This window comes from Choloepus didactylus, chromosome 15 (genome assembly GCF_015220235.1).
Source record: "Choloepus didactylus isolate mChoDid1 chromosome 15, mChoDid1.pri, whole genome shotgun sequence".
Lineage (NCBI taxonomy): Eukaryota > Metazoa > Chordata > Mammalia > Pilosa > Megalonychidae > Choloepus > Choloepus didactylus.
This window is the reverse complement of record NC_051321.1, coordinates 88462115-88484853: the sequence shown is the minus strand read 5'-3', so window position 1 is coordinate 88484853 and position 22739 is coordinate 88462115. Positions and strand designations below refer to the sequence as shown.

General features: G+C 38.5%; 1 protein-coding gene across 2 annotated transcripts; it reads right to left on the bottom strand.

Moving 5' to 3' along the window:
- Positions 1-11144: 11144 nt before the first annotated feature.
- Positions 11145-17835, bottom strand: LOC119510491 (zinc finger protein 260-like). 2 transcript variants are annotated; one of them, XM_037804824.1, is made up of 3 exons: positions 17616-17835; positions 17266-17361; positions 11145-16152 (listed from the first exon to the last, which is right to left on the bottom strand). In XM_037804824.1, exons 1-3 carry the CDS (start codon positions 17647-17649, stop codon positions 13958-13960), a joined length of 2325 nt encoding a protein of 774 aa, XP_037660752.1. In that variant the 5' UTR covers positions 17650-17835; the 3' UTR covers positions 11145-13957. The 2 variants fall into 2 exon arrangements, with proteins under 2 accessions (XP_037660752.1, XP_037660751.1); XM_037804823.1 differs by having other exon boundaries at positions 11145-16155; positions 17616-17834.
- Positions 17836-22739: the final 4904 nt, after the last annotated feature.

Genomic DNA, 22739 nt, shown 5'->3' with positions numbered 1-22739 from the left:
AAATATATATGACAGAACAATCAACACAATGCTGAAAAATACTGGTAACAACAGACATTTCAGTTTTATTTCCTGATGATGAAAATAGCTTTAGTACTTTGCGGTTTAAGGTGAAATTGCCTTTGAATTTTGATAACTAGAATCTATTGTAAAAATTGAATGTCCATTCATTCCATTTCTGTTATTAAGACTGTGTAATAAGAATGGTTCCTTCATTTCATCAAAACCTTTTTGGCCTCAATGTAATTGTTTCTCATATATATTTATATATTATTGGTGTCTGAGTGCCAAGCAAATAACTTTCTATAGAATATTGGAAATATTACATAATTAAAGGCAAAATATTTATTAAAGACTGATAATATTAGGCAAAGACGGCCAGGCAAATGCAGAATAAAAGAAGATAGGATTGATCATTTTAATATCTGAAAAGTGAAAGTTAAGTACAAAACAGTATCAAAGGGACTAGAAGGAGGAATAAAGGAAACAGTCTTGCTTATTCCAAACTTTTACATCTATCTAGAGACTGATAATGTAAGTTTTCTGTTTTGCCCAGTCTCCAGTAAGAGGCAAATGATATGCAATATCTTAAATTTAATTGTTAAAGAGGATTATGGGAGGATGGTGGGGTAGGAAGCTCCAGGAAAGTGCTTCCAATGAAAGAAGTATTGAACTGGAAGAAACTGAATCAACTATTTGGAATTCTGGTGTCTAGTGCAACACTTGTATCTTCCAGGGAAGAGCTAGATGAAGTGGGTAGTAAATTTCAACATATTTTATGTTTTGTATTTCATGTTTTCTATAGCAGCAGCTACCATCCTCTATCCACCAACCTCCTGGCTGGCAGCTATGGAGTATATAGCCTGCCTTCATGGTGTTGCTTGCTGATGCCAGGGTGGATAATAAGGCCCTTGTCCTCCAAAGATTGGTATTGTGTGTTTTGATTGATAATCACTGCTTTTGATCTCTATGTTATAACCCCTCCGGAATGAAGTAGCCAGCCTTAGAAGGGATTTAAAGGGACAGTACTTTCTTCACCCCTGTGTTGGTCTGAAGCTGTTATATACCCCAGAAAGGGCCATGTTTTTTAAATCCATTCTTGTAGTTGCAGAACTATTGTGGGTGGTACATTTTGGTTAGGTTATTTCAATTGAGATGTGACCCACACCATTCAAGGTAGGTCTTAATCCTTTTACTGTAGTCCTTCTTTGTGAGAGGATAAAAGACAGAAAAAAAAAAACAGAAAGAGTTGAGAGGAAAAGACCCCAGAGGAACTGAGAGAGGAAGCCACTGAAGGCAGAAGCTTAAAGCAATGAAACCCAGGAGAAAAGGACTAGCAGATGCTGGCCATTTGCCTTCCTATTTGACAGGTATCCCAGATGCTGGTGGCCTTTCTTCAGAGAAGGTATCATCCTGTCAATGCCTTTATTTGGACATTGTCATGGCCTTAGAATTGTAAATTTTTAAGCTAATGAATCCCTATTGTAAAAGCCAACCCCATTTCTGATATATTGCATTCTGACAGCTTTAGCAAACTGAAACATTCCCTTTCCCATTTGGGATCAAAATTAGTTTGAAAAAGTCACAACATGATAGCTCCACCCTCAACCAATATAATTAGTGATCCACAAGAAGTGAGAGAATTAGATTTCCAGAGTTACCATGATAATACTCAGAATGTCCAATTCTCAACAAAAAATCACAAAGAAGCAGGGAAGTATGGCCCATTCATAGGAATAAAGAACTTGACAGAAACCATCCCTGAAGAAGCTTTTACCTTGGAACTACTATTCAAATGTTTACAGGACTTCTGAGACCAGACACAGATTGTACACCAGCCAGGAATGAGCTGAAGTGTGAGACTGATAAATTGCAGCAAAGAGCTGTAAGTAAATCCTTCCACTCAGTGGAGACTGGTGCCCCTCCCCCACAGGCATGGCAGGCTGACTCAGAATCACTCCCTGGTGGGAAACAGAAGCCCTATATACTAGGATCAAGGTAAGGGAAGCTCAGCCAAGCTCCAAATGCAGATTTGATTAACAAATTTGGACTGCTGAATACCAGCTCCAAGCACAGAAAAATCTACAATGCAAACAAAAAAGAAAGTGTGAATTTTGTTTCAGCCCTACTCCCAGCAGGGAAGAAGAAGGGGTGACAGAAAAAAACAGAGGTTTCTGGAGTTGGATGAGCTCAGATTGCTGGAAAAGGGTTGAGCCCCAAGGAAAGGGGCACATAGAGTCAGGTACCAACACTGGCTCTTGATTGGCAAACCTGGGGGGTGGAGACCAGCTCTTAAAACAGCCTTTTCTTTTAAGCAGCCCATTAAAGAAGTCAGTCAGCAGTATCTGTTACAGCCCTGCCAGGCAGGGATGGAGATAGGGCTGACTGAGAAACAAAGTAATCAGGTAGAGGAAATAGTCCCATAAAGTGTCTATCTTCCCCAAGAAAATGGGGGCAGGGCCCAGCACAAGTAGCAGCTCTTATTCAGAGACTTTAGACCCCAGGGATTGGCTTAAGAGTTTCAACCTACAAAAAGCAGGGCCCAACCTGCCTAAAACACACTCTGGCAGGAGTGGAAGGAGGCTGCTTGAGATTCCTGTAACTTTTCCATACTTCTGGGAACAGGGTTCTGAAGAGGGGCTCCTCCCCAAGAAAAGGGGGTGGGCAAAGCCCAGCACAGGCTCTGTTAAATAGAGAACTAAGACCCCAGGGTCTCAGAAAATAGGAACAGTTTCAAATAACCTTCCCCTCAGTCTCTGTCTTAACCTCACCCCTGGCAGAGTGGGGTCTGCTGAGAAAGGCACAGTACCACCATTGGCTGCTGGGGAGCAGCAGACTGACAAGTGCCAACTGCTGGGCAGGACTGAAAAAGCACATAATCAGGAGGCTTCACAGAAAAGACCAGCAGCCTACTGGGTCTCATCACCAGGGAACCTTGATAACTGATCTACAACCCCTTTTTGACCTCTCTTGTCTGGGAAAGATTGATGGGGATAGATCATCTCTGTGGGGACCCTCTTCCCAGAATCAGCCCTCCGGGAAAAAGTTGCTAGATGTAACAAAAGTAGTGGTGTATATATATAGTGGCAAACAAACAAACAAAACAAAACAAAACAAGAAGAGCAACATTCCCAGTGGTGGAAGAGGGAAGAGAATGCTTTTTCCTGGGGATGAAACAACTGCACAAAAAAAGGGCAGGATGCAGGGTAACATTCAGAAAAACAAGAGCTGAAAAAATTTTGATCTGTTAAACATAAGCTATGCTAAAGATCTAGAATAAGTTGAACCAAATATCAAAGAACAGTTAGAGCACAAAGCAAACCAACAAGGAAAACATAGACAAAAGAGAGAGAACAACCTCCAGAATAATTGAAGCAAGAAAACTGGATGCCTTTACACAAGCAAAACATCATGTCATACTACACAGCATGAAGATTATGGCCCAGGCAAAGGAACAACCTAAAATTTCAGATGAGATACAGGAGTTGAAACAACTAATTAAAGACATTCAAACAAATCTTCTAAATCAACTCAATGAGTTAAAGAAAAATGTGGCAAAGGAGATGAAGTATATAAAGATGACACTGGATGACCATAAAGAACTCAAAAGGTTACAAAAAAAAAAAAAAAAAAAAAAAAGAAATTATGGAAATGAAAGGCACAATAGAAGAGATGAAAAACACTAATACAGCAGCATATTTGAAGAGGCAGAAGAAAGGTTTAATGAACTAGAGGACAAAACATCTGAACTCTTACACACAAAAGAACAGAGAGGGAAAAGAATAGAAAAATTTGAGCAGGGACTCAGGGAACTGAATGACAACATGAAGCACATGCATACAATCATACCTTGATACTCAATTGCTTTGAAACTCATTAAATTTGGTACTTGATGCATTCTGACACGAAAATTTTGTCTCAGTACTCATCATTTGTTTGGTACTTGATGTGCAAGCTAGAACTCATCAGTGCCGGTTGCCTTATGACTTGCTATCCTTTCCAGCCAAAACAAAGGGTCACACATTAGTCACACAGTAGCTCTTGCCCTGTGCACATTTCCTTGCAGTCTTGTCTTAGCTTCTGTGGCAATTTTGTGTATTTTTGAGCTTTTTTTCTCATCATGGGTCCTAAGAAAATGAGCAGTGATTGTGCTGAGCAGGAAAGAAAATCACTTTCCACCATCATTGAGAAAAAAGAAAGAAAGAAAGAAAAAAGAAATAGGCAAATATGAGAATGGTGTTCGCATTACTGATCTTGCTAGGGAATACAGTATGCCTAGAACAATGGTCTCCACCATCATTAAGAATACAGATGAGATAAAACAGGCTGATGCTGCAAAAGGAGTTAAAGAAGTAACAAAGCAGCATTCCCAAACACTCGAGGAAGATGAAAATCTATTATTGATTTGGGTACATGAGAAGTTAGTAGGCAACAGTGTATCAGAAGCCATGATATGTGAAAAAGCAAAAGTGTTGCATGCTGATCGTTTGAAAAACAGACTTGGACTGAGTGATGAGAGTGATGAAGTTTTTAAGGCCAGCCATGGCTGGTTTGATAATTTTAAAAAGAGGACTGACATGTACAGTGTTGTGAGGCATGCCAAGAGGCATGGCAAGGCAGTTACTGCTAATAAAAAGGCTGCAGGTACAGAGGGTACAGTTGTGTAGGACATTGTATCTTTGGGCCAATTCATGGGTCTAGAAGTCAATGTTGCTGATGTTGAGGAGTTAGTGGAGGAACATCATAAAGAGCTCAGCACCAAGGAGCTGCAGGAGCTACAGAAGGAGCAGCAATGAGAGGTCCCCTATCTCACACCTTATACAAAAATTAACTCAACATGGATCATAGACCTAAACATTAGAGCTAAAGCCATCAAACTTGTAGAAGAAAATGTAGGGAAATATCTTGAAGATTCCATGAACGGAGGTGGTTTCCTAGACCTTATACCCAAAGCACAAGCAATGAAAGAATAAATAGATAAATGACCTCTTCTCAAAATCGAATACTTTTCTGCATCAAAGGACCCTGACAGGAAATTTAAAAGGCAGCCAACACAATAGGAGACAATATTTGGAAATCACATATCAGATAATGGCTTAATATCCAGAATATATAAAGAGATGCTACAACACTACAACAAAAGACAAACAACCCAAATAAAAAATTGGCAAAAGACATGGATAGATACTTTCCTGAAGAAATACAAATGGCTCAAAAGCATATGAAAATATGCTCAACTTCACTACCTGCTAGGGAAATGCAAATCAAAACTACAATGAAATACTATGTCACTCCTACTAGAATGGCCATTATCAAAAAACCAGAAAACAACTAGCACTGGAGTAGATGTGGATAAATAAGTACATTTATTCATTGCTGGCGAACATGTAGAATGGTGCAGCCACTCTGGAAGGCAGTTTGGCAGTTCCTCAGGAAGCTAAGTATAGAATTGCCACATGATCCAGCATCCCATTTCTAGGTCTATACTCAGAAGAACTGAAAGCAGGGACATGGACAGACATTTGCACACCAATGTTGATAGTGGCATTATTCATGTTTTCCAATAGATAGAAACAGCCCAAATTTCCATCAACTGATAACTCTTGTATATACATATGGAAATTTATGCAGCTGTGAGATAGAATAACGTCATGATGCATGCAAAAATGTGGATGAACCTTGAGGACATTATGTTGAAAGAAATAGGCCATAAACAAAAGGGCAAATACTTTATGGTCTGACTAATATGAACTAATTATTATGAGCGAACTCTGAGATTAAATTTGAGAACGCAGGTTATCAGGAGATAGAATGAGGGTAGAGATCAGGTATTTGAAGCTTAAGGAGTATAGCATGTTTAACAAGATTGATTGTAAACTTTCAGAAATGGATAGCACAATACTGTGTGATGGTAGCAAAACATTATAAATGTAATGAACAAAGCTGAGTGTGAACATGGTTGAAGGAGGAAGCCTAGGAGCATGTACGGGACCAGAAGGAAAGATAGAGGATAAAAACTGGGACTGTGTAATTTAGCAAAACCTAAAATGGACATTGATGGTGGTTAATTGTACAAATATCAGAATGTTTTTACATGAAACAGAACAAATGTATGTCACTATTACAAGGTGTTAAAAATGGTATGGATACACGGAAAAATACAATTAACGCAAACTAGGATCTATAGTTAACAGTAACATTGTGATATTCTTTCATTAATTGTAACGAAATGTACCAAAGCTAAATGTCATTAAGAGGGGGATATAAGGGAGGGGTATGGGATTTTTTTTTCTTTTTCTTTTTTTTTGCTTCGCTTTCTTGTCAGAAGAAATGGAAATGTTCTCATACAGATTGTGGTAGGGGGTGCATAACTATGTGATTACACCAGGAGCCATTGACTGTACCCTTAGGATGGATTGTATGGTGTGTGAATAAAACAGTTTTAAAAATAAAAAAGAAAATAAGTAAACAAATACAAGCTGAATCACGGACAATCTTTAAAAAAAAAAAAAACTGGCAGTAATCAAGATAGTGTGGACTGGCATAAAGACAGACATCTAGAATGTTTCAGTTTGCTAAAGCTGCCAGAATGCAACATACTATAAATGCATTACAATGGGAGTTTATTAGTTCACAAAATTACAATTCTAAGGCCATGAAAATATACCAGTTAAGCCATCAACAGGATGATACCACCTTCTCTGAAGAAAGGCTGACGGTACCTGTGGTTCCTCTGTCACACGGGAAGGCACATGGCCCAGTATGCAGGTCCTTCTCTCCAGCAAACGAAGTTTAATGTCTCATTTCCATGGCTTTCTCCAAAATGTCTCTGAGCTCTGTCTCAGCTTCTTTGAGGTCTCTGAGTTTCATCATTTATCCTTTCATAGAAGACTCCAGCAAGGGGATTAAGACTCACTTTGAATGGACTGGTTCACATCTCCATGGAAACAAGTTCCCACCCAATAATAGGTCTGTCCCCACAGGGATGTATTAAGAGAACGTGGCTTTTATGGTTTACATCACAGATTTAAACCAGCACATAGACCAATGAAACAGAATTGTAATTCCAGAAATAGATTCAAACATCTATGCCCAGTTGATTTTTCAACAAGACTACTAAGTGTTTGCAATGGGGAAAGGATAGTCTTTTCAACAAACGGTGCTGGGAGACCAATATCCACAAGCAGAAGAATGAAATTAGACTCTACATCATACTGTGTACAAAAATTAAATAAATATTGATCAAGGACTTATGAGCTAAAATCATAAAACCCTTGGAAGATAATAAAAGGGCAAATCTTCATGACCTGAGAGTCAGTAATGGGTTCTTAGATATGACACTAAAAGCACAATCAACAAAGGAAACAGTAGATAAATTCAGCTTCATCAAAATGAAAAACAAAACAAAACAAAACTTTTTGCATCAAAGGAAATTAGCTAGAAAGCAAAAATACAACCTACAGAATGGGCAAAAATAGTTGCAAAACATATATTGGATAAGGGCTTAATATCTAGAATATAAAGAACTTCTACACCTCAAGAACAAAAAGACAAGTAGCTGAATTTATTTTTTGTTAACTTTATAAAAAAAAAAAACAAAAAACAAAAAACAAAAAACTTCCAAATAAACCATAGCAAAAGAATAAGAAAAACAAATATCTTGAAATAACTTAATTGCTTCCAATATGCTCCTACCAAATAACTCAATTTAAAAATGGGCTCAGGATTTGATTTTCCCAAAGCTATGCAAATGGTCTATAAGCATGTTTAAAGATACTCGACATCATTAGACCTTAGGGAAATGCAAATTAAAACCACATGAGTGTTTCACAGTAAGGAAACGGCTGGAATTGTGGAGCTGTGGCCCATAAACATTCTTTCTAAATTTGCTCTCTGGCTGCTTGTTGAATCATACTTTGAAAGTTATCACTGTTCCATATATGCGTCATATTTCACAATGAAAAATGTAAAAAAAAAAAACAACACACACACACACGAGATACCACTTCACAGCTACAAGGATAGCTGCTATTATTTTTTTTTTTAATCAGGAAATAAATTTGGAAGATGCAGAGAAATTGGAACTCTAATACATCATTGGTGGATATGTAAAATGATGCAGCCACTATGGTTATCAGTGTGACAGTTCCTCAGTTAAATACAGAATTAACATATGATCTGGCAATTCCACTTCTAGGTATATACCCAAGGAAAGTGAAAACAGGGTCTCCATCATATACTTGTTTACTTTTTTTTTTCTTTGGTAGAGTAAGTGGGTAGAAAATTTACTGAGTATGCATGTGAGAAGGACATGCAGGCACTATCACAAGAAAAGAGAGATGAGAGTGTCCTAGCTCTGTGGGGCAATCTGATTTTATAGATTCTTGTTCTTTTTGTAATTTTTCTGAACTATTTTACTACTGTCCCCTTTTCCCTCATCTGTGGATGCTTGGTTGTAGATGACTCATTCAGGTGATCCTTTGGCTGTTTTAAGGCTGTTCTCAGAGATAAGTTTTTCCTTGAGGGCTGACTGCTCCTTGGAATTTGCCCTTTGTTCATCAGCCAGCCACCACCCTTATTCTTACCCTGCTTCATCTCCCCCTCAGAGATTTCTATGTCCCTTAATCTTAAGTGAATTTTGGCCATTGGCCCATCTTCTGTAGCTGCTACAAGCTGTCAGTGGGTCACAGACCATACTTGTAGGAACACAGGCATTTTATAATATTGAGGATGGCTGGTTGAGTGTGGGGAACAGAAGTGTAGCCCCTGGTAAGGAGGTCTTTTGTGAAAGGCCTTTAATATGGAAGAAACAAACTGGGTGAGAAGTTGTATACACAGTCTGAATGAAAGCAGGAACAACATGGAGCAGATGTTTTTAGGAAGAGTGTTGGTTGTGGCTTGGCATACTGTGGCAGTTTGCAATATTTGGCTGGAATTTGCATAAGAATAACTTTTAGAATGACTTCTCAACTCTATTTGAAATTTCTTAGCCACTAAAACTTCATTTTCTTTTTTTGGTTAACTAATTTCATGACACAAGGGCCGGGTTCATCCTTGGGAGCCACACTGTATGTAAGTAGGGAGAGTTACATTCCTGGAAGTTGTGTCCCACATAGGAGACAAGGTGGTGAGTTTATTTGTAGAGTGTGGTTTAGAGAGACAAAATCTTCAGCAGTGACTCAAGCAAAATCTACTTTTTCAAAGTTTTTACAACTTTCCACATCCATCCAGGGTTTGTAGTCAGCAACGACTACAAAATTCACTTTCTCAAACCTTCTGCAACCTTCCATATCCATTCAGGGCTGATATTTCTGAGCTGAGAAGCACCTCAGAGGTTGTCTAACTTCTGCCTCTCTCCCTCAGGCCCCTCCCAGCTGTTTGTGAAATTCCCACTACTCTTCCCAGGGGAGGGAAGAGATTTGCATAAAAACAATCAATCACTGCCCCAAAAGGCCTGAGAGAGAATAACAGCAGACCCCCCATAGTCCTGCCCGATTTAGGCCTCAGGAGGCATCCCCACCATGGCCTGGTCCCTCCCCTGCTTGCTGTCCTCACTCTGTGCAAACTGCTGCCCCCCAGGACCTGACTTCAGGCTCAGCCCCCAAATACCATGAGCTGGACCTGCCCCAAACCCTGCACTCAGCCCATGCCCAGCCTCAGGGAGGAACATGCTGGCACTTGGGTTTCACCCCCATGCCACCTCCCCTCTCCACTCTTCTCCTCTTGTAGGTTCTGTGGCCTATGAGCTGACACAGCCATACTCTGTGTCAGTGGCCCCGAGACCAACAGCCAGTCTCAACTGCCAGGGAGACGGCTTAGACATCTGTGATATGCAGTGGTTCCAGCAGAAGGCAGCCCAGGTCCCCATGCAGGTCATCTATGCTGACAGTGAACGGCCCTTGGAGATCCCTGACCCCAAGAGGAAGCAGGAGTGAGTGAGCCACACACCCTGCACTCAAGGAACTTTCAGTCTGGATGAGGTAGACATGTAAGCTGGTAATTACACTTACCCACTGTGACTGGTGCTCTGAAGTCCTCTGAGGTCTGAATGGGGGGCTGTGGGAGCAGCGATGAGGCAATGGGGAGCTCTGCTACAAATGATGGTCACAGGTACCCCAGGCTGAGAAGGGGAGCATAGCATCCCAGGCAGAAGGCACAGCAAGACCAAAAGGCAGGGAGGTGTGAAGGCACAGTGCTCGCACCATGACCAGAAGGTAGAATTTTGGTGGGGTGCACCAATCGATGATTTTGGAGAAAGTAGCTTGGGGCCCAATCTTAGGGGTCCTGGTGGGCCATGCTAAGGAATCTGGTCTTTATCCAGTAGGAAACGGGTTTGTCCCTGAAGGGAGTGGAATTGTGGTCCCACCTTAAAAATAAAACAACTGCACATTTTATTGAGATCTAGTCAAACACCATATAATCTATCTAAAGCATAAAATGTCTCATTATCATCCCCTAGTTGTGCAATCCTCATCACAATCAATTTTACAACATTTTCATTACTTCAAAAAGAAAAATAGACATAAAAAGAAAACCCAAAACAAGTCTTGGTAACTAAACATTACCCTTGGCATGAGTATAAACAATTCAACGAAAGAAAAGTCAGAAATGGATCACAGCACATTGACGACATTAGTATTTATCGGTTTAATACTGAAACCACAAAAAGAACATGATGGTGTGGATCTTTGGGATACCTAGAACAAGGGAGTCAAACACTGCCTCTCTTTCCACTTCTCAAGAATTTCTCTACATGCTGTTTCCTCTTTTGGCAGACACATTTTCTCAACAACTATTGGCAGTTCCAAGATCACCAACCCAAATGATGTGCTGCTCTCCTATTACAGAAGTCCCAAGTGGGACCGTGATTGGCCCATTTTGGATCAAAAGCCCTTCACTGTAAATAACTGGGGAACCAAGATGTGTCCCCTATGGGATATCTGCCAGGTCTTATGCCACGAGGGCAAGGTTTGTTCCTAAAATAAGGTGAAACAATGTTTAGCTAACAAAAACAATACTCACTGCAAGAGATAAATTAGTAGGAAAGGGGTGAATTAATCATGTTGTAGGGAGAACTGGCTACTCTTTGGGAAAGCAGAAAAATCCTTACCTCACACTGTACCTAATCAAACAACAGAGATAGATCAATGAACAATTAAGTTTAATGTAACATTTATTTCACACATTTAAAATGCAAGACATACATAATGGCAATTTCCAGGTGGTTTTCTCTGCTGATGCAATGCAATGAAAGCTTAACAAAGCAGTTGTTTCATACAATGGAATACTGAATAACTTTATTTCTAATTGCAAGTTTCAAAGCATGGCAAGGCTGACAAATGGCCAAGCCTCAATTTCTCATGAATCTCATGAGTCCCCCTCCAGACTGCTAGAAGTTAATACTTCTGAACTAAAAAGTTTTCAAAATGGTATACCTTTGTTGGTTAAATCAGCTTTAGATCCAAGAAACAGAAAATCCTAACTCAACTGGCTTTAATGATGACAAATTTATCCTCATATATAATGAAGTTCCAAGTTTGGCAATTTCACCTGCTCAGAAGATAACAATGATGCACCATCTTCCAAGTTTTGTGCTTTGCAATCCTCAGGTACCACCTCAGGATCTCAAGATACAGATATCATGAACAGACATAAGAACAGCAAAACTAAAGAGCCATCTTATCAAATGTTGATCACTCAGGAATCCTTTTCCCCTAGATCCTGCTGAATACTTCCTCCAAGCTCTTCACTGACCAGAGCTGAGTCATATGATTACTTCCAATCATCCAATGATCGGGAAACATTTTTAAAACTAAGTTATTAATCATGATTTACCCTCTGAATCATATAGACAAAGACTGGACAATGAAACAAAAATAACACTCTGTTAGCATGGAGTAAGTTGGGGATAAGTTTGGTAGCAAATCAAATATATGAGAAGTTCCTAAAAATCTGTTGCAAGGAAATGATGCTACCCACATAGTAGCTAGCACTTGTAATGTGTTCTACACATTGGACCAAGTACATCAGATCGACTAACTTGCCAAATCCTTACCAGAACAGCATAGGATAGGTAATGTTATCATTTTGCAGATAAGTAAATTGAAGAACAGGTGTCAAGGAATTTGCCCCAAGTCCTATACCCAATATGTGTCAGTGCTGGGATGTGAACCCAGAAGTCTGGATCCAGTCAAGGTCCTTAACCACAGTATCAGGGATGGTCAAGTACGGCCCGCAGGTCAAACCTGGCCCACAGCCTTCTTTTTCTATGGTCCATGAGCTAAGAATGGCTTTCATTTTTAGAGGGTTTCTTTTAATGTGACAAACTGAAATGAGAACTCCAACTCCATTGTTTACTGTCTGACTAATGACATCTTTCAAACCTCATCCATTGTGCCCTACAACGGGACAAGTTCATAAAAAAACCTGGATACTTCCTCCTTTGGTGCCAATGGGAGAATTAAACCATATAAGGCCCTGCCCACACACAGGATCTCACCCTGGCTCCACTCCCTAATAAAAAACCTAGGCCAGTCTCCTTTCCTTCTAGTCATTTTGGACCTGCTTAAAGGGCCTGCCCTGCTCTTCTGAGAGACCTCAATAATGTGATAAACCTTTTCACACTCTCTTTGTATATACATGTCTGTGTGTGTAGTGTCATCAGTTTTGATATCTCAAGCAAACCTTGGGGGTGGGGGCGGCCTCCTGCTTTACAGGTGATCATTAACAGAAATATGTGGCCTGAAAAGCTTAAAACACTCTTACTCTATGGCTTTTTACAGAAAGTTTGCCAACCCCTGCACTATACCATTGTTTGCAATACTAGGAAGTAAAGGCAGAAAACAATAAATAGTATATTACCAAATAGTTCTAGGGTTATATACAACTTGGGCTTCACACACTTGAAGCTTTGGAGGTTCCTCAAATTTTTTCAGGTGGCAAGATGGGGTTATTTTCTTACTGAGCACATTTTATGGTGCAGAGTACAATGAACATTACTGTTCACAGCTGCTTTCTTAAATTCAGACTTCTACTGTATGTAAATTGTATACTCAACATTTGCATTTTCATGAAAATAATTGTTTTTACACAAGTATGTGTGGATAGAAAGTTTGGCTTTTTAGTGACCAGGTAGTTCAATAATAACCATACCTGTTTATATAAACCAGGAAATGGTAGGGGAAAAAATGTGCTTGGTGTATTTTAAATTTGTCAAATACTGTTTCACATAAACATACATTGTGTTAAGATATTTAAAAAGCCACAGTGGTATTTGCAAAAAGACATTGTAGTGCATGTCATAAAGGTTATTAAACTAAGGATTTTGATTTTTGACTTTGATGCTGTTGGATTCTTATTGAAAAACCAAAACCAGAAAATACCATGTAGTGCACTGACACAAAAAAGTACACCTTTTCTCAAGGACTCTTTACACGTTTAATGCTGCATAACTGATTATCCAAAACATTTATATTTCACAAAAACACATGTTCAAAAGTGCCTATATAAATGGGAAAAATCCCTTATATCTAATAAAAATTGTGGTATCTGAACTTAAAAATTTCACTATATTTTCTAAATTAATTCTTGCCTTCAGCATCAATTCTCTGATATATCATAAAGTATCTTTTGTAGAAACTTTCAGGAAATCAAACATTTAAAAGGTTCTATTCTACTACTTAAATGATGTTCAACGAGCTATCACTTTTTCGTAAAGGCTGTCTAACATTTGCTGTCATTTCTGGGTTTCTTATGATTTCTCCAATTACAATGAGTTTGATACATGGATGAGGCTTCTCAACCTTCAAAATGTTGACAGGAGTTTCTACTCTTGCTGAATTCACCAATATACAGTGAACACTGATCTCTTAAAGGAAGGCATCTATATTCCTACTTCACAGAAAACAGGAAACAACACAGAGGATTGCCATGGAGATCTATTATGTTCCAGACTTATTCACATGGTCCCACCTGAATGCAAAAGAGGCTGTGAAATATAAACTAGCTGTGTGCCCAGGAGGAAAAGGATAGGACCATTGGTAAATAAATTGCCATTCTCCACTACACACGGTTTCTCCTCTGTGTGAGTTCTCTGATGTAAATTGAAGGTTGACTTCTGGTAGAAAGATTTCCCACATTCGTTACATTCATAAGGCTTTTTCCTTGGCAATACTTTTGATTGCACCAAATACTCTGAATTATGGTAAGAGGGTTTTACACATCCATTATTTTTATAGTGTCTCTCTCCTGTGTGTATTCTCTGATGTGTGGTGAGTGTTGGCTTGTGACTGAAGGCCTTCCCACATTCATTACATTGATATGGCTTTTCCCCTGTGTGAATTCTCTTATGTTTAATGAGAGTTGATCTATCAGAGAAACATTTTCCACAATCTTCACATTCATAGGGCTTCTCTCCTGTGTGTATTCTCTGATGTACTGTGAGGGATGCCTTCTGGCAAAAAGTTTTCCCACATTCTTTACATTCATAGGGTTTCTCCCCTGTATGAATTCTCTGATGTTTAATGAGCTGTGACTTTTGGCAGAATGTTCTCCCACATTTGTTACATTTGAAGGGTTTCTCTCCTGTGTGAGTTCTATGATGTTGAGTAAGGGTTGACTTATCACAGAAAGTTTTCCCACACTTATTACATTCATATGGTTTCTCTCCTGTATGAGTTCTCTGATGCTGAGTAAGGGCTGACTTATCACAGAAAGTTTTCCCACATTTATTACATTCATAAGGTTTCTCCCCTGAATGAATTCTTTGATGCTTACTAAGGGCTGACTTCCCAGAAAAGGATTTCCCACACTCACTGCATTCATAGGGTCTCTCCCCTGAATGAATTCGTTGATGTTTAAGGAGAGCTGACTTCTCACAGAAGGTCTTCCCACATTCGTTACATTCATATGTTTTCTCTCTGGTGTGGATTCTTTGATGTTTACTCAGGGTTGACTTCATATAGTACGTTTTTCTACATTCACTACATTCATAGGGCTTCTCCCCTGAGTGTATTCTCTGATGTGCAGTGAGTTTTGACTTTATACTGAAGGATTTCTCACATTCATTACATTTATAGGGTTTTTCTCCTGTGTGAGATCGTTGATGCACAGTCATGTCTGACTTATGGGAGAAAGATTTCCCACATTCACTACATTTGTAAGGCTTCTCCCTTGTATGTGTTCTTTCATGTTGACGGAGCGTTGAGTTCTGACAGAAGGTTTTCCCACACATAGTACATCCATAGGGTCTCTCTCCTGTGTGAATTCTCTGATGTACAGTGAGGGCTGACTTCTGGTAGAAAGATTTCCCACATGTAGTACATTTGTAGGGTTTCACTCCTGTGTGAGTTCTCTGGTGTACAGTTAGGTCTGACTTACGGCAAAAAGATCTCCCACATTCATTACATTTATAGGGCTTTTCCCCAGAGTGTGTTCTCTGATGTACTGTGAGGGTTGATTTCTGGAAGAAGGTTTTCCCACATACACTGCACTCATGGTGTTTCTCATTCATGTGAACTCCATCATATTTCTTCAAGAGAACTGAGTTATCAGAGAAGGTTTCCCCACATTCACTCAATTCATAGTTATTCTCCCTTGAGTAAATTATCTGACGGAACATGAGAGTTGATTCATCCCGTAAGGTTTTCACACATTCATTACAATCACAGGGTTTTTCTCCAGTTTGAGCTTCCTTATGTGTAATGAAGAGAGCATTCTTGTGGAAGGCTTTAATACACTCATTATATCCAAATGGTTGCTCTAGACTCTGACTCTCCTGATGGTGAATATGATTCTCATTCTGATGGAAGATGCTCTCATTTTCATTCAACTTATTATGTTTCTCTCTAGTATGAATCTTCTCATGCTTAATGTCAGGAAGCAATTTCTCACACAGACTGGCATTATCAAGTTTCTTCCTTGAATAGTTTTGCTTATTAGTGATTAAGTCTGATAAAATTTTCACAGTCATACCATCTCGGTTACATTTACTGGGAATTTCTCTTGAAGGGAAAGAGTCTATGCACAGATGAAATGTTTTTTCTAGTATGTTTTCTCTCTCTGTAATCACATTTTTGTTATTGATAAATTTAACTTGCCATAAATGTTTTTCTTGGTTTTCTTTGCTTTCTACTATGCCATCAACTTTCAGTTCTTCTAGAAATGAGAAAAATTAAACATACTGTATGAATCTGAAAACATTTCTTATAAAATGGGACTAAGAAACAAATGTTCTTTATATATTTGACTGATTTAAGGCCCAATCTCTTGGGTTGAAAGTAATACCAAATTTTCTATTCCCCCATTTTTGGGAGGTATAGGTGACAACTAAATGAACAAAGCTACTGTTATGGAAAAGGAGAGAAGAAAATCAGCATGGAATGTGTATTTATTTGGCCCTTCACAAATATGCCTTTCAAAAATAATAGAGGAAAATAAGCATAAGAAACAGAGAATAAAAGATAAAAAATTTGGTAAAAATGGATGAATTATCATAACTTAAATTGACAGTGAGATATATCCAAACAGAACAATATATAGTAAATAACATGCCATGAAACACAAGTAGGTAGATATGAATGTTCTAAAAAACTATCAGAGCAATGGAAATATTTACAGGTGGTAGATTAGAGTATAAGTGCTAATTCTGTTAAACCCACCTTCAATCATTTTGAATACTTTTATCACCCTAAACCTAGTACATGCTAATATCAGCTTTGGTAACTGGTCACTCTGCCTCTACTCCTGCCACCTCTCTGAAGGATTTGCTCTGAATGCAGCCAGCTTCCTGTGTTTCTCCTATAATATATGTGCGTTCCATGAGATCAGCAACTTTATTTCATTCATTCTATATATCTTTCACTTAGAACATGACTGACCCAGAGCAAGCGCTCAATTAATACTGGTTGAATGAACAAATAAATGACTTACGGAAAACAAATGAAGGGAATGTGGGAAACTGAGAATGCTAGAGGAAGAGAGACTAAGATATTTTACCATGAGATAGGCAGGAATGAAATTCAAGGTAATGGGAACAGGGATAAAACTCTTTAAAAAGTCAAGCATGAAAGACATTTATGTATGACTGCTATCTGGTGATAAGTTTAGGTATCTGAGGCATACAGAGTAATTATTCCTAAGTCACTTCCAAACAGATGGGGCCTATAAAAAGACATCCTTGAAAAACATTTCAAAAACCCCTACAACTAAGTTAATAACCAGGGATTTAATTTCACCTGAATTACAGATGCCTGTGTTCTAACTCACCTGGATAACACTGGCTTGGAAATTCCTCCTCTAAAATCCACGGTGCTCCTCCTTGCTCCAACTTAAAGATCACCTCTGGTTTGGTAATGCAATGCCCTGAAAATGGAAAATGACACAAGACAGGAAAAGCTGCCTGGATTCAGGTACTGTGCAAAAAAGGAAGGTCCACCTCTGGGACCTGCCCAATGAAGGGGTCTCCTGGAATCTCTGGCTGGGGAGGTAAGAACATAAACAATATTCCTGATGCCTAAACCTAAATAACATTAAACTCTACAACAGATCCATACACTTTGGTAAGCAAAGAAAGGAAATGCCTGAAGCTGACCATTACTCAGAGAAGCTCTCCTTACCCAGTGAGACCAGGATGCTGTAGGTCTCCAGCATCACATCCCTGTACAAGGTCCTCTGATCAGGGTCCAGCTGATCCCACTCCTCCCGGGTAAAGGCCACAGTCACGTCCTCAAATGAAACTGATTCCTGTAACAGCACATATCTGATTAATCTGAAGTGTTCTGAACTGCATTACATAGAGAAGATATTTAGGAACCAATTCTCCATGTTCACTGTTGAGTTTACAAGAAAAAAGTTTATAAGGAATGCTTACTATGTTCCCTGTTTTGTATTATACTTTGTGGAAGAAAGAGAAACACAGTAAAAGCACCCAATTAATTTATTGATTCATGCATAAAATACATACATAGGTCTCACAAAATTCATGAACTATCCTAGATATTAACATACATAAAATACTGCTTCTAATCTCAAGAAGCTTACAATCTGGTATGAATGCAAACTGGACCAAATTGTGACTAACTGTGTAAAACACAAACTTCACTACTGGCTCTTCAGTCCATAAACCAAAACATTAATAATAAATGTGCATAATTATCAGTGACCAGCCATCACTTCTGTGGAATTCTATTGGAAAATGGTCACAGCACAGCTGTTATTCAGTTCACACAGAGATAGAAAAGTATATACTTGTGTTGGCTCTTGGTCCCCCAGGGATAAAGCCATATGATAGCTTGAAAAACGGGTAACTGAAAGAGGGAGTTGCCAACAAAGATAAAAGTGCAACAAAGAAACAGTGATTGTGCCATAAATGAACTTCAAAGTGAATGTAAACGGAATTTTAGAAGAAAAAAGCTGACTATGGGAATGTCACACTGCCACCATCCAAGAGAATCTAGACTAACTTAGTGAAGGTGAGCTTACTGATGTAAGTGAAGAAAACTGTTCTGACAAAAAGGATCCAAGTGTCCCATAGGAAGTGATGCTGAAAGAAAAACTTTTGGATTAAAGGAACCCTTGGCAGATGTTTCACAACAGTGAAAACACAAAGGATAAAATGTTGAAGCTGATCTAAATTTACTAGGGAATATGACAAGGCATATAAAAGAGGTTTGTTCTGTATCTTATGTCTTATTTTGAGAAGAGGCAACCCCTATACAAACTATTCTCATAAATTTTTTACGAAGACATAAAACACTTTTAATTCTAGATACATCTACTGTTAAATTCCAGGATATTAACTAAATATCAATTGTACTGTTTTTTCATTTCCCTGTACATTTATTACTGACACTAAGAGAGTTTAGAATGTTTCAACAAAACACTGACAAAAATATCATTGATGTTGACAAGAATGACAAAAATTTCAAAAGGTCATAGAACAACTGCAATTTTCACCCTCATTACTGACATCTCTTTGCATGGCTTTCTCTTGTATGGCCATTTTCATTGCCCACAGTACTGTCAAAGTTAGAAATGCCTGTGTCTTGTGTCTGTCTGTGTATACAGTGTGTGTGTATGTGTCTGTGTGTGTAGTATATATACAGGGAGAGACCTCTAAGCTCAAAGTGGGCAGTGTGCTGAATGATACTCCCCATTCTGTATAAACACAGCTGCTGTTGGAAGGATAAAGGAAACAAAAAGATGTTTTACATAAATGCGGGTGCATGCTTCAGAGGCTCCAGAAATGGCCAAATATGTTTTATTTTGAGGCAGATCTTTGATGAGATCCTAATGGTTCTACAGTATGGAAATTCTCACTTCAGGGATCAATGGCCCTTAAATTGCCTATTTTCACCCTCCTCCTGATAGCCTGAAAAGAAATTCACCCGTTTATATATTGTTCCAATAATTTTGTTGATAAAACCTTGAAATCGGCTCTTTCATTGAAGGGAGGAAATAAAGAAACAGCTTTCCACACTTCTGAATAAACTCACAACACCTACCTACATGATTCAAACTAAATCTTCACTTATAAATGTAAGTAGAAAATGGAGAGTCTCTAGAAATTTGAGAAGAACCAATAATACAGAAGACATGCACCAAGATAATGGAGAAAGCAAACAAGAAGAAAATAAAATCAAAGTAAGAAGAGACTATGTTTCTTGAGACACTGGAGAGTAATAGTAATCCTCAAATATAGTCAAAAGAACACTGCTTCCATTAAATGCAAATCATCTGCTATGATAAGGAGGCATTATAATAGGAGTACTCAGAAACTAAAAACTTAATTGTTAAATAGTGAAACAAAACTCCTCAAAAGAAGTTCCAAAAACATTCAGGACACGAAGGTAAAACTGTGCACATTTCCCAGATTATGGAATAAACATATATTCTATAGACAGAAGATGAAGCTCGGTGACACAATATCATTCAAAAGAAATTTTGGAGAAAAAATAGAGGACAGAGCAGAAGGAAAAAATAAAAGAACAGAAAACGCATTGAGCTTACAAGTATTTTGAACACAAGTATGATCTCAAGTACCACGCAGGAGTACTGAGAAAAGAGTAACCCTAAACACAACTTGAAGAAATTTCTAAACTCAACAATAAAGAAATCTGCAAATTTGCAAAACACCAACAAAAAGTAACCTTTTATAAAATAAAGGAATAAGATTCAAACTGACACCAGACTTCTCATACACAAACCCATATGCTAGGAAAAGAATTTTGAATCTGAAATTTCATTCTTACACAACCTATCATTCATGTATAAAATAAAGACATGCCAATACCAGTAAAAGTACCATTACAGGACATATACCATCAAAAGAGTAACAAAAATAACAAAAGACAAACACAAAGACAAATACGTGGCATTTGGAAACAGCAGTGACCAAATAAAAGGTCAGCAAAACTGGTTTCTGATTGATGCACAGCAGGGAGCTGTGGAACTGCAAATAGGTTACTATCTGTGCAAGAGGTTGTTAAACGGAGATGCTTTTGTGGCTCAGTCAACATGCTGCATTATCCCAAATTAAGTAACTTATAAAAGTAACTATCTTTTATATTCAGGGTAGATGCACCACGATCCCGATATAACTGAGGTGGGGGTGGCTACACTGAATGACTGAGAAGCTAAACCAAGTCACAGAATTTACCAATCCACAAGATGAAATGAGGATAAAGTCAATAACAAAAGAACATGTGCATCCTTATCAATACCAGCCTGGCCCTTATGCCCAGTTTAGGAAATCTCCAATTCCCATTTTACCAAATAGCTCTCACATTTCAAATGACTTGTCTCATTCCTCAGAGGGATAGGAAACTTGATGTGGATTTAGACCCAGAAGAGATCTTGAATTTATCAACCGACGGTACCCCCTGACAATACTAGCCATTAGTAGTCCCTTACTCTGTGGCTGTAAGTTTTATCATCTTTAAAATGGACACAACTTATAGTATCTTAAGTTGTTGCTGGCATTATATAAGCTAATTGAGAAAAAATAATGAATACAGTGCCTGGAACATACTGTATGTTCATACAATTAGTTATTATTGTGGCTGGCTGAGGAGGAAGGAATTAAAGCAGCTGGTCTGCGATCTACTCAATCCCATTAGAGTAGAATGCTCATGAGGGAAAAACAGGTAACTTGGTTTACTCTCCTTGTCACCTGGATCTCCCAATAAACAGACAAATGATGACTGCTAAGAGGAAGGGACTTTATTCACATAATGCTTATGGGACATCTGACTAAAGGTTTACTTTTAGCAAAATAAACATAGAATCTATGGATTTATGCACCCTAGATCCCTGAAGAATATCACATAAACTATATAATTTTCTGGAAGTACGAAATGGAGATATTTAATAACTTAAAGACGTCCACTGTGTGAAGTAATTGTACGTAACTTCCATAAGAAGCAACTCCTCATCCATTAAAGTTTCATCATGAGATTGCAGCAATTCAGGTTCCACTTCTAATTCTAGTTTTCTTGCTATTTCCACATATCTGCAGTTATTTCCTCCACTGAAGTCTTGACCCCATCAAAATCATCCATGAGGGATGGAATCAATTTCTTCCAAACTCATATTAATGCTGTTAATTTGATATGTTCTCACAAATCACGAATGTGCTTAATGGCATCAGGAATGGTGAATCCTTTCCAGAAGATTCTGAATTTCCTTTGCCCAGATCCATCAGAGGAATCACTGTCTATGGCAGCTATTGCATTATTAAATGTATTTCTTAAATAAGATTTGAAAGTTGAAATTACTCCTTGATCCACGGGCTGCATAAGGAATGTGTTTACAGGCCTGAAAACAACATTAATTTCATACATCTCTATCAGAGCTCTTGGATGACCAGGAGCATTGTCAATGAGCAGCAATATTTTGAAAGGAATCATTTTTTCTGAGTGGTAGATCTCAAAAGTGGGCTTAAAATATTCAGTAAAGCATACTGTAAACAGGTAAACAGATACACCGTCATCCAGGCTTTGCTGTTCCACTGATTAGCACAGGCAGAGTAGATTCAGCATAATTCTTTTTTTTTTCTTAAATCTTCATTTTATTGAGATATATTCACATACCACACAGTCATACAAAACAAATCGTACATTCGATTGTTCACAGTACCATTACATAGTGGTACATTCATCACCTAAATCAATCCCTGACACCTTCATTAGCACACACACAAAAATAACAATAATAATAATTAAAGTGAAAAAGAGCAATTGAAGTAAAAAAGAACACTGGGTACCTTTGTCTGTTTGTTTCTTTCCTTCCCCTATTTTTCTACTCATCCATCCATAAGCTAGACAAAGGGGAGTGTGGTCCTTATGGCTTTCCCAATCCCATTGTCACCCCTCATAAGCTACATTTTTATACAATTGTCTTTGAGATTCATGGGTTCTGGGTTGCAGTTTGATAGTTCCAGGTATCCACCACCAGCTACCCCAATTCTTTAGAACCTGAAAAGGGTTGTCTAAATTGTGCGTAAGAGTGCCCACCAGAGTGACCTCTCAGCTCCTTTTGGAATCTCTCTGCCACTGAAGCTTATTTCATTTCCTTTCACACCCCCCTTTTGGTCAAGAAGATGTTCTCCGTCCCACGATGCCAGGTCTACATTCCTCCCCGGGAGTCATATTCCACGTTGCCAGGGAGATTCACTCCCCTGGGTGTCTGATCCCATGTAGCGGGGAGGGCAGTGATTTCACCTTTCAAGTTGGCTTAGCCAG